Here is a 13,139-nt window from a genome sequence, read left to right on the forward strand (position 1 = left end):
TGCGTGATGGCGACGGGCCAATTAATTCTAAAATCGTGTAAAGATGACTAAAAACGTTACCCATTTACTTTAAAAAGAAAACATGTCAATGAATATATTATTATTGTTAATAATAGAATAATAAACAGAACATAAAATGGACATATGTTGGATTTATATGAGAAATAATATTTCGTTTGACAGGCGTCTTTTGCACCCGCGACCCGCAATCCGCACATCGCCTAGCAACGATCTTTTTAGACCGTGCCTCAACTAATGCATGGCCTTAACTAAAAATAAGAAAAAACTCATCAAAAAGTTGGATGGCAAAATTAAGAAGTGGGCACGATCTTCAGCCATGAGTGAACGACCAAGAAGAAGGATGTATGTGGCAGTGAAGAATTATGGACCGAGAAAAATGGAGGAAGCTAAGGAGGCCTTCATCCAACTGTAGATCGACCCCCGCTGAAGATGTTGACTTGATAAAAAGCTTATTGTGTGAACATAACAATTATTGTAAAGCAATTTTCCCAAGTGGTGATACCAGGTCATATTCTATTATATACAAAATTTGATTCATAGACAGCATAAGGATCTCTTCGAATTTTCATACTGACATACTAGTACTTTTTAATAGTTTAAATTAAATTATAGATTCTTCAAGATGTTACACAAGATTTAACAATGAAACATGCATCAATCTTCCATACATAACTCGAAACAGGTTCAGAAACAAACGTAATTGATAAAAATGTTAGAACATGACATGGGAATCAACCCTAGATCTATCGCATGCCAGCTGAGTCAGCTTGAGAAGATCCAAGATTTTTCGAATGGGTATTTTACTGAGGCTGTTCCAAGTTAAATATTTTCAATGAAGATTGTTACATTCTTAAATCACGTGTATTATTTAGGAATATCAACTGTTAAGCTGTGGACCCAATAGGTTGAGCAAACCATCATCTATTTCTTGTAAAAAATATCTGTTATGAGACCTCTTCGTGAGGCAGCCGAGATCCACATCAGATTGTAGGGCCAGTAAAAAATATATTTTTAACTGTACGCCTATACAAATATGATATAAGATATACATACATTCTCTGAATCCCCTCGATAAAAATAATAAACATCTGCTCGAGGCCAAAGTGGGGCAGGACAAATGCAGAAAGCGCAAACTGCGTAGGCTGGTCGTGGTGTCTCGTGCAAGTTAGTAACAGCTCTCCGCACACAACCCCTGATTCTCTGTGTTGTGGAACGCACGCAGAGTCAGGTACTGGACTTGGATTGCAATCCTGAAAACAAATAACAAAACAACTGAATGAACTGAACTGAGAAAAATTTTCACCCTGCTGAATTAAGCGGATACACAAGGAGATTGAATTACTATTATGATTACTAGATAGATGGAGCAACGAGATCTTTTTAAAATTTATGTAGAAAGAATTTTATTCTTTTCCTCATAAATTTCATACTCATGTGATATATGAAATTTACATTATGTATGTAATTTTATTAATCACACATTATTATAGGTTAATATAATTTCTTCATGTTTTCTTTACAGAGATTAAATGGCCCACATGCTCAGCGTAGGTTAAAATGGAGCTTTTATGGTATATTCAGAGCATAACCCTGGACATTTATAAGACGTTTTAGATAATCAATTTATATAATTTTGAAGCCTTATTATCCTCTATATTTATTTTAAACATTTGATGACTGCATAAAGTATTTTTATTACATAAAATAGTATTCTTTTAAACTTCTCGCTCTAATGTTTTAGAATATAGTCATATTTCGGTACATCCATGTGCAGTGGTGTTAATATTTTTGAGTTTCATTAATTTTTAAACGCATTTACAAAACCATTAGTAAAATTAATGTTAACATTATATAGCGACATATTTACGATAAAAAAATATATTTAATAATCTTTGTGATTTATATCTTGATTAATAATCTGCATTTTATTATTAAAAAATTGACACGATTAACACATTTAAAGATAATTCTAAAGATACTCATTATAAGCTATGTCTTTGAACATTCAAATGTGATAAACAACCTACGAATAATAATGCATTACAATAATTATTGACGTAAGAATAAGGTACTTAGTATTTTTTTGAAATACGCCATTTCTATTGGCATTTCCCAGTAGTTAAGCTACAACATACAGCCGTAACCATAAATTGACAAACGATAAATGAAGTAGGGAGTAAGATCATGGTAACGCGCGTGTTTAAACTTGTACCGATTTAAAAAAAATATTTTTTTCGGTTAGGTTAGATTATGGTTACAATGTAAGTATCCCAAACCTTGCTTTATCCTGATTATTTAGCTTTATAAAGCAATGGCCCATGCCGAAACGGAGAACAGCCAGGCGGTTGGAGTTGGTTTTCAGAGTTTCCCTGTAGAAGCCGAGAGCGCTGTGATAGTCTTTTTTATTAAAAGCGATGTACACTTTCTATTCAACACAAAATTGAATTACGCATCCGCCGTCCACCACTTTATTACCCTCCAACAAGCACAAGTATGCTCGGCCCAAAAGATGATTCTGCAAAAAAAAATGCAGATGTAGGTACAGCATTTTCGCCAGTAAATAAATTTGGCTGTTGTATAATGAAAAATCAGTTGTTTTCATTATGTTTTTCCAAGTCATGTTGTGAATTGATTGAACTTGTAAATTGTAAAGTTCACTTCATATTATTAAATATAAATAAATTTGAACAAAATTTGACTAGGTTGAATAAAATAGGTAATGAAAGTGGGTCTTACATGATCGTACTTGACGATTTTGTCGGCAGTGGTGTATACGTTTGTGGCTTTGGTGAACAGATCCCGTTTCATGTTTTAATTCTTTTCATGGTTAGCTTCCTGCACGCAGTATGCGGTGAGCATGTCCAGGCACCGCATCTGATCTTCCTCTGAGTTAGAATAATCGATGTTGGCCGCGGTTAGTGCAGCCCGCATCCAAGATTTTGATGAAGTCATCAGTTCTTTTTGTTTACGTACGGCACCTGTATAGAATACAAACATTTATATGAGAATACGCAATTTGAAAAAATAAAAGGACCCTCGCAAACGATGCTAATAGAAATCAAGATCCGACACGTCCCATCCATTCATTCAAATATCATTCTCTCTGGACATAAAAATGTGGATAAATGTGGTTGAAAAATTAACCCTGCCTACATCGCAATAAGGGTTATTGTTGTACAACATTTCTTTGCAAAACGCTAATATATATAATATATTATATTGTAGCAAGTAGTTAAATATTAACTTTACCCACATTGCAAAAAAAGGATTATTCAAGATTTTTGAAAGATGTCTGACCTATTCTGCAAAACTTGCCCACTTTAATATTGTGATTTTGTATGAAACGGTGTATTATCTGGTACTTATATCAATGTATACAAACGAGTAAGTTTTAATACCCGCTCGGTTATTGTAACTTGGTTTCTATGGGGCACCATTTCTTTCAAAAAGTTTGAAACGTCATTTATGATGAGCAAGGTCTTTTTTCATTGAGGCATGACCATAATAGAGTAAATTGGACTAGAAATCATGCATTCTTGCACGCCAATCGAGATATCAGGAAGATTCTACAGGTGTCACTCTTAGCACAGCTATGAAAAACGCCCAACGTTCAGTACACCATGGTATACGCTCGACTATGTGTGTCGAGACGTGGTGGTTGGCGATGGAGAAAAGCAAACACCAGAGAGTATCATTACCCATAAAAATTGATTAAAAAAGTATTCATTTAGTTATTTAGTATAATATTAATATACCTACTCAAAAGGGTTCGCCATCCCGATTATAATTGATAGTTTTTTTTTCTACAATAGACTGTTTTCCCTAGGAAATTGATGGTGACATTCTAACTTCATTACATTCCATGCGTAAAATCTTATAAGTATTTACTACTTACTCTCTCTAGGCGAAGAATGAGTATTTTTTTCATCTCATGCGGTAGGTAATAAATGTTCGGGATACAACTTGATCACCTAAAAATAATTTAGATTAGGCAAACGACATTGGTTACGTTAATCACATGTCATAAAATGAAGTAAAATCACATCACAAAACTTTTGCTAGTTCAATGTAATAGGTAATTATAACGAAACTAAACAGTCAAAACGCTACATTGTTATGAAATAAGTGATGTTGAAGGTTTATCTTTACGCTATTATCAAAAATCAAAATGTTTCGAAGTCGCATGACCAACCACAAGCAGTAGGTATGAGAAACTAAAGAATGACGTCATTAAATTTTAAGCATATTAGACTACTAGAGTAAAAAATAATGGCGAGTTCAGTACCCGTGTTATGGGAATTCACCGTCTTCGAGCTGCATTGAGAAAACGAAACTTGGGATGCCCCGTAAGGAATTATTGCTTTGCCGTAATCTATTTTCACATTGCTGCAGAATTCATAATATACTATATTTTCTTATACGGAATAATCGTCAACTTAACCCTTCGTCTATTGTACGGTATAACGATACGCTACGGCGTACGCCAATCGATGTATGAAGCTTCTCTAAGCAACATAGAAAAATAATGAATCATTTCAGCGTATAGGCATGTGGGGCTTATAAAATTTGTATTAAAAATACGACTTGGAAGTTAAAGGCTTAAAATAGTATACGATCACTTCGTTATAGTTTTTACGATCTGCTATCACATAAACAGTTAAAAATAATGATTTATATTATAACACAGCATAATAATATTATTAATTATTAATGATTTGCTGTATTTTTTACCTAATAACGATATTATGTAGCTTACTGATTGTTTATATTTTTACACAAACTGCAACATCCCATGCAACTCTAGTGACGTTGATATGCCTAAAAAATGTGTGCATTTTTTTTAACAGTCGTGAGATGATAATGATATTATCATGGGAAAAAAAATGACTCTGTTTTGTACAGAATACTACGAGAAGAAACACCGCTAGATTAAAAACTCAGGTTAAATGGACGAGGCTCAAAAACAGCAGTTAATAAAATTGACAAAGCTCCAATTTCTGGAAATATTTAACTACTTATCTATTTCATTACACTATTTCTCATTGTAGAATGAAACAAGCCCTACTATTCGATATTTGCCCGATGACATTACAAGTACGTTTATGCATCAAGACTTCATATCAAAAGATACGTATCTCAACTGGTCACAATATGACGTTTATAGAAATCTAATCAAAGAAATTTAATGAAGATAGGTACCGACCTATATTTTTTACTAAATTGGGACATGAAGAATATGAGTAGGTAGGTACCTATCTAGTGTGAACAATAATATTCACTTCATTTTCAAGAACACGAGAAAAATGATTCTTTGGATGTAATTCTAGATTGCGACATTTGCGTTTCATACAAAACACATAGGTAGGTAGGAGTAAAGAAGAGTCTATTATATTAAATGGTTGATTAGCACGTTTTATGCCTTTTTCGCTCTCAAGCGTGATTTCAAAAATATTACCAACTGATCGGTGCGAAACAAAAATTTGACGTTATCTGCTTTCTTATATTATATTTTATGATAAACTCAAACAACATTCGTGCCGAAGAGACCACTCTTAAATGGTTCCATGAATAAACAGAACTTAAGAAAAAAAAACGGTGACAAAACAGAGCAGCGATAAACAGAACTATGACATTTCAGGAGAAATATAACTTTTAATATGGTATTTAAAATTGTCGTAGGTACCTATCTCTATAAGGTGAATATATTTTTAATTACACAGGTTTTCAATACGCCGTAATAAATCAAATTAAATATGAGTACTTATATTATAATATAGGTAGGTAACTATTCTATCCATACATAATACTGCATTCCTAATCGCTGAAAAGAGGACTCAAATCGGTGTTGCCGGCAAGTTAGGTACCCAGCCAAAGCTGACTGGAAGAACGAAATAATGAATTTAATAATTCTGTGAAGATAAAAAAAAAGCAGAAAGATCGTCTGTCTTCTAATTATAGCAAGGAATCAATCATTTTGAGGCTGCTGTTGAGAGATGTCCCATGACTACAAATTTATTGTTATAAAGGTTTTTACAACCCCATTTTTTCATTGTACCTAGTCACCCAAGCATTTCGAACCTATAAGATACCTAGACGAAATAATATAGCTTGCCAGCAATTATTATTAACCAATGCCCATACAGGTCACATTGAAGTTAAAAAAATGTATGATAGGTAGGTACGAGTACCTACCTACCATTAGTAATCGAGTGACAATAGTCATGCATGATTATCATTTTTTATGTTTTTACACCGAATATGTATAATATGTACATATTTCTTTTATAAGTATTTAATTAATACATAGATAGGGTGACTTTTATATATGAAAATTGGCCATAGTATAGTAGTTGGCCGTTTCAACTTTTAGTTGATAAAATAAGGTGTCGGTAATTATTTTATTACGTCGTCTGTTGATATGTATAGCTTGGTCTCCATTTTCACACAGAACAACTTGAACCAAAATTATTCCCTGTGATTTTTTTAGAAGAGTTATTGGTGAAGAAAAATACAAAAACTTCAAAATGATAAACACTAGAAAGGCTGTGAAGATACCGCCAAAATTTATAACTTGTTTCAATATTTTGGAGTTATTTTAAAACATCAGAAAATGCCACAAGGTAACAGCTTCTACTGTGCAAATACACAATAATAAACAGTTACAGTTACAGAAACAGTAAAGAACACTAAATGATATACAACCACAGTCTAATCACGAACCGACAATCATACATAATATTATTATCTCAGCAAGATGACATTCAACCATCCACATCTGTTTATTTGATCCACTGTGTCGCAGTTGAAAAACTATGTATTCCGGTTAAAAAACCTAAACGAAAATTGAAGAAAAAATTAAAAACTTCTTTTTGCAATAGTGAAACGCAACAGTTGTTATTAAAATAGGTACGAGTACCAAATTCGGAAAATATTATTCTTTGCAGATGATACATAATAGGAATTATCGATATTAATGATATTTATTATATAATGATATTGCTCCAGTATTAGGTTAAAACTAATGACTTATATTCGAGCACTGCAATATAATGGATCTAATAAATGGAAATATTATTAATTTCAAACTGCGTTTTAGTGAAGAATAGCAAGAGCTCCCTGTACGATTAAATTAAAGAACTATTATGCAACCAAAATTATTTGCAGCCTCCCCTCAACTATATCAAGAAAGGCATGAAATAAAATAAAATAAGTAAGAATACCTTCAGTTCTTGAAAACAAGTATGGTGGCTGATTATCACTAATTTTATAATAATCTGTCATTTGAAAGCTAACTCGAAAATTAAAATGAATTAAATATTATTTCGTTCATTTATGTGATGCTTATTACCCCTATTTATGCGATTTTATTGAATTTTCCAACATAATGTAGACAAGCAATAGATACTGTAAAACTTCGTACTGTTTATTTTAATTCAAACATTGTAACTCCCAGCTCAAATCTCAAAAAAACAAAAGCAAACCATGTAACAACTCCTCTATATTCTATGTTAATAAATATTTTGTAAAAATGACCAGATTTACTCATTTATAACATTTAAATACCTACTAAAAGTGTTTTTCAAATTTCCTAAACCAGTTCGTTTTATTTTAAAACAGTTTTTTCTTCCTTCTGTGAAGTTGGTCAATACGGAGTTACATGTTCCGCGCATTTAGTTGACGAAATGTCATTCCAATATTATCTTTTGAAGAAAACATCGTTGCATAAAAATACATTGCATTTTTCAAAAACCAACCTAATTATTGTATTGTAACTTATTTATTTTTTATTACGGATCATAAGTTAAAAACAGTAGGTAAGTATAATTATTATTTACTGCGTTTTTGCTTATGAAATTAAAATTGATCCATTCAAAATCATAAATAAAAAGACAAATTTTAAGTTTTATAATGATTTTTTTTTTAATTTTGACACTTTTGTTTATACAAAATATTAATTTTAAGTAATCTAATATAAACCGAAATATTTAGAGAGCATACACCGTTTTGGGTTTTATGCGAGACTGTTGACTGGATCTTCCAAACGGATGCGGTTGTTTTTGTTCGGGATATTTTGACGGGGTACTTAGTGAAAATGGAAAAATGGGAATTTTTCGCGTAATTTACATGAAAAAACAATACAAAATACATGAAAAATCTTGTAATTAAATTACTCAAAGCTGTGCATTTAAAAAAATTGGAAAAAAAATGTTTGATGTTAAAACTTGACGGCCATTCAAAATAAAATTTATAGCTTAATGTAAGAGATAAAAAATTGAAAAATCATGTTAAAAATTTAAAAAAATATATGTAATTGTATGCACATAACAAAACAATTTTATGGTAAATTTAATGGTTCAAGTATCAAGTCATTAAATTTAAAAAATAATATCTCTCAAGATAGCCTCCCCCAAACCAAAGCGAATATTCGCAGCGAATTCGCAACGCCCTCGCTATCGCTGTCGCTACCGCTTGGATTTGATGCGAATTTCGCGTTTGGCCCTACACCAAAGCGTCAGCGACGCAGCCATAGACTAAATAATTTTATTTACGCGCCAGATTTAAAATTGTAAATATTATTAATATTTTACGCCAATTATTCTATAATTTTTATGAATTAAATATAAAAAATACACGTACACTATAGCGCTTTCAGAATTGCTACAACTTTTACCCACTTTGCGTAAAGTGTATTTTAATTATCTGAAACAAGGTGGCAGCATTGGATGCAGCCATAGACTAAATACATATACGAATGTCAAAGTGACAGTTGTGTGTTGACAAAATGTACACGTCTTCTGAATGCTTATTACACGCTGAAGATATAATGAGATGGCGTGCGACAAATTACATCGACATTTAATATAACCTTACTTTATGACAGGGCAAGATTGCCATGGCTCATAGGTAAGATAGATTTACTCAGTTTCATAACTGCACATATTATAAATAAGCATTTACCATGAAGGGTTAACAGGATTTGAAGGTAATATGCTATTGAAATAACATGTCTCCGTTATTTGAATTGTAGGTTTTGACTATTTTGCGTTTCTACGCAGAGGGAGCGTACCAAAAACGGGTAGGCCAAGTCTTCTGCGCAATGAGCCAGGCATCAGTAAGCAGATGCATAGGAAACGTGTCCGATGCTATAATAGCAGTGCTTAGTAATACTTACATACAGTCGCCATACAGCGCTGACAGTCTTTAGTGTTGTGTTGATACCCTCTGATCAATTTATACAATATTACAATGTACATGTCATGTAACTAGAGTAACTGCGCATAGACACAACAAGTAAATTACCTACTCAATAAGAATTTAACGGGAATATTATTTTGTGTCGGTAAAAATATTTTTTAATTTCAGACTTCAAGAAAGGGCAGGTTTCCCGAAAATCATTGGGTGCATTAACTGCACCCATGTGCGAATATACCCGTCATACTTGGAGACTTTCAAAAATGAGCGCAGAAAATTTTCTGTAAATGTGAAATTCGTAATAAATATCATAACATGACATTTATTTTTATGCAGGTATCTGACATGTCTGACATGGACATTCTGGCAGTGAGTGCCAGATTTCCTTTGAGTGTTTATGACCAATTCATATTTAGTGGATCGTTGGTAAAAACTGAAATGAAACATCTACAGAACGACAAGAATTGGGAATTTTGTTTTATTAGGGAAGTATGTTAAACTTTACTTTACTATGGCAGTACCAGTAACAAATATTTTTGTTTGGTTTATATTCATCCGTATTTTGTACAGGTACTTCAAAGGAATCAAAATTTTGCATAGGTATGAATATGATATTTAATGAAACAGTTTTTTAATTATTTAAATCCTGATTTCTAATATTTTTACAACTTTCAGTCGAAAACATATTCAAATTAACAGACTGTGTATATTGAAATCATTCTAGTGCCACCATAGGCCAGCCAGACTCACTACACGGCTGCCCGCTGTTTGACCAGGGATGTGATTGAGTGTTTTTGGATAATGGACCACACCAGATCGCATAGCTACAGCAACAAGTGCAAGACCAACCGTGGCTATACATACAGTATACATGTATATATTAAATATAATTTATGTATATTTATTTATGGCTTATACACTGAAACAAAATATGTCACTTAACTGTACTTGAATTTTTTGCAGGATCATTCAATAAAAAATACTTGGTTTAGGTTAAGAAAGTTTTAATAATCATTTTTGCACAAAATACAAGAAAAATATTTATATAATTATTAGAATTACAATGAGCTTTAAAAGTAACACGATATTGTAATAAAATGGACAAATATGAAAAAAAATAACAATAAATTGTATATAGATAGGTGACAGGGTTCAGATGATTCTGGCAGTGCAGGCGACTCATTTAGGTGTCAGTATTGTTACTTTCAAATGACAATAACACCGTTCCAATGTGATTCGGTCGTGCCAGAAGACTCTGTCCTTCCTCTATTTAGTAACCGGGCGTTTTACAACTTTAAATGAAAATTAAGTGGGTATATAGATAGTATATTTTTTCTAGTATAATATTATTTAATTAGGTGACTTTTTATTTCTTTATTACTTGAAATGGTGTTTATATGGTAGATGGATTATAATGGTTTTGAAATATAGTTATTTTTGTTAATGAGTCATTTACCTTGACAGCTGTTTCGGCACATAAACTCATTTTCGGAACATTCAACAATAATTTGTGATTATAAAAGAGCTACAGGTCACGTAGCAAATTAAATACGCTTAGTTAAATAATAAATACATACCAAATATTTTACAAAATACACCACATACATCCATCGAATATGGTATATAAAATACAGATTCAAGTATCAAATAATTCTTGGATAAATAGATGTTTATGTAAGTATATGTTTTTTTAAATACTTACATGATACTGTGTTGTATAACATTTAAATTTATATTTTTGATTTTGATTTACATACTTAAATGTACCTACATAAATTTGTAATGTACAGTAGGTACTTAATTACATTTTTAACATTAGGAAATTACCATTATTCGATTCTATCCACCCGCCATGTCTATAATCACCCCAACGCTGGATAGAAAGAGACATCACACAAAATTGGCTGTTTGATAATAAATGGTAGTTGAAAAATATTTTAGAGTATGATTATGTCCATAGAAACAGGTTTTAAGTCATTCATATTTGTCCGAATAATGTGTAGCAGAAAAATAGAAATTTTAAAAAGGGTCTATTCAGTATTCACCCCATTCTACGGCAAACATTTTTCTTAATAAAAATAGGTACATCAATAGAGGAATCATAAAATGGACCTTGGCCCTCGCCCACGCCTTATTCATCCTTGTATATTATATTATCACACTTAATGTTTTGGAAAATTCATTAACATTGTGCACAAATGCCACTTTTGTTGATTGACACTTCACTTAGTTGATCTCTTTGTTCACGTGAAGTACAATAAAAGTATGTAGCAGCGAAGAACTAGAGACCGAAAATAGTAGAAGGAGCTAGAAGAGGCTTTCATCTAGCAGTGGAATGACCCCGACTGATGTTGATGATGAAATATTATTTTATTCCTGTTAATGCCGGGGATTTCATTTTTAATTTCTTCTGGTGCTTTGTACCTACGTTGAAAGGTTGAAGATCTTTGCTAAAATTAAATTCATCACAAAGCATTAGTATATCTCCAACATCATTCAGGTAGGTATCCATGATGATAATATAATATTATGTACTTAGAGGAGGTACCTGACCTTTATATTTACATGCACATAAAATTATTAATCTTATTGCCTAATGCAGACCAAGATATACCTACCTACATAATATTACATGAACAGAAGTTTAAGAACATCTCAATTAAGTTTAAAATGTTTGTAGGTAGGTATACAAATTAATGTGAAACAGAAAACATTGGTTATGTTAGGTAGGTACATGGAACATGTAGATATTATCTTGGTTCGCGGTCGGCACTGGGCAAAACCAGTTTATTAGCTCAATATACCTATACATAATGAAGGAAATATATACCTAGTAGGTATATAGGTACATAATATCGTTTTTGTGATTGAGGTCTCTTGAGATCAAAAAACAAACAACCTAGGTACCTATGTCCTACTGTAAATAGCCCGATAGTAAGTAGTATGTAAGGTTTTTGGTCTAAAACCTTACAAAATACCACAATGACGACATGGAGTACCTACTTATCTACCTATATGTATATTATATCTTTAGCTACAATAGAAATGCTATGCTGCATAATGTTAGATGCAAAAAAATAATCTTAAAGACTACCTATCTAACCTAAAAAAATATTATCAACGAATATAAAATGGGTATTTACGTGACCGATACCGAATATGATTGAAGTAGGTATTGTAAATGATACCTAATTATAACATTATTGATATGACTGCTCGTAAGTCGAAACCAAAACGTCAAACGATCGCAATAAGTTAGAACTGTCAGTGCCCTAACAATCAAAGTTATAAAGTTTCTGTTATTAAAGGCTGTGCATGACGCAAATTAATAATATGTATTTTTTAAATATCGGGACCTTAGATTAAAGTTATTTATTTATAATAGCGTATTCATCCTGTCAAAAAACTTTACATACTTTGGTTAGACAAAGATAAAAGATATTATTATGACGACCTTCATACCATTTTCAACAATTTCCCTGCCAATTTCATCCCATATCTTATCTTTCTTTCTCATGTTTTGTAGTCACTGTCAGAGAAATTATAAAGGATTGGATATTTCCGGACCAACTCGATCAGCTGCTCAATGTCTTCGCCATTTTGATTTTACTAATTCCCTTGGCGAAATTGTCCGCCGCGAATAAATTCGCTGTCGACAGAGTTCCCGAAAATCGCAGCGAATATTCGCTGCAAATTCGCACTCAAGACGCAAGGCGGTCGCGCAAGCGTGCTCTGTCCCGTAAGCCAATACGAGCTTGATTGGCGAATAATTCGCTGCGAATATTCGCCGCGAATATTCGCTTTGGTTTGGGGGAGGCTATAATCTCGAAATCAAAAAAAGCACGTGCACAAACGTAAGTCAATAATAGACAAAATTGATGACCTATTAAAAAGTTAAAAAAGTGTGTTGGGTGGTTCGACTTAAC

At 32.3% G+C, this 13,139-nt stretch overlaps 2 protein-coding genes across 7 annotated transcripts in view; one reads left to right on the top strand and one right to left on the bottom strand.

Moving 5' to 3' along the window:
* The window catches only part of LOC147074109 (uncharacterized), a 287,538-nt gene extending 277,330 nt beyond the window's left edge, over window positions 1-10,208 (top strand). Inside the window, exons 1-3 of one of the 5 annotated variants that reach the window (XR_015070244.1) lie at window positions 8,764-9,004; window positions 9,550-9,702; window positions 9,938-10,207. Coding sequence is in view for 1 of the 5 variants with exons in the window: in XM_085943723.1 (XP_085799849.1) it covers window positions 9,550-9,702; window positions 9,938-9,985 (201 nt within the window). In the remaining 4 variants the exon portion in view is untranslated. Of the gene's footprint in view, window positions 1-8,763; window positions 9,005-9,549; window positions 9,814-9,937 lie in introns of those variants that run through there. The other 4 variants (XR_015070242.1, XR_015070243.1, XR_015070241.1 and 1 more) reach the window with 4 other exon arrangements.
* LOC147074107 (uncharacterized) overlaps window positions 1-13,139 on the bottom strand; it is a 404,768-nt gene that overhangs the window by 346,515 nt on the left and 45,114 nt on the right. The window lies entirely within an intron of this gene.

The sequence above is a fragment of the Rhyacophila brunnea genome, unplaced genomic scaffold, assembly GCF_057557595.1.
Source record: "Rhyacophila brunnea isolate RB1 unplaced genomic scaffold, BYU_Rbru_1.0 scaffold_16, whole genome shotgun sequence".
In the NCBI taxonomy this organism is placed as follows: domain Eukaryota; kingdom Metazoa; phylum Arthropoda; class Insecta; order Trichoptera; family Rhyacophilidae; genus Rhyacophila; species Rhyacophila brunnea.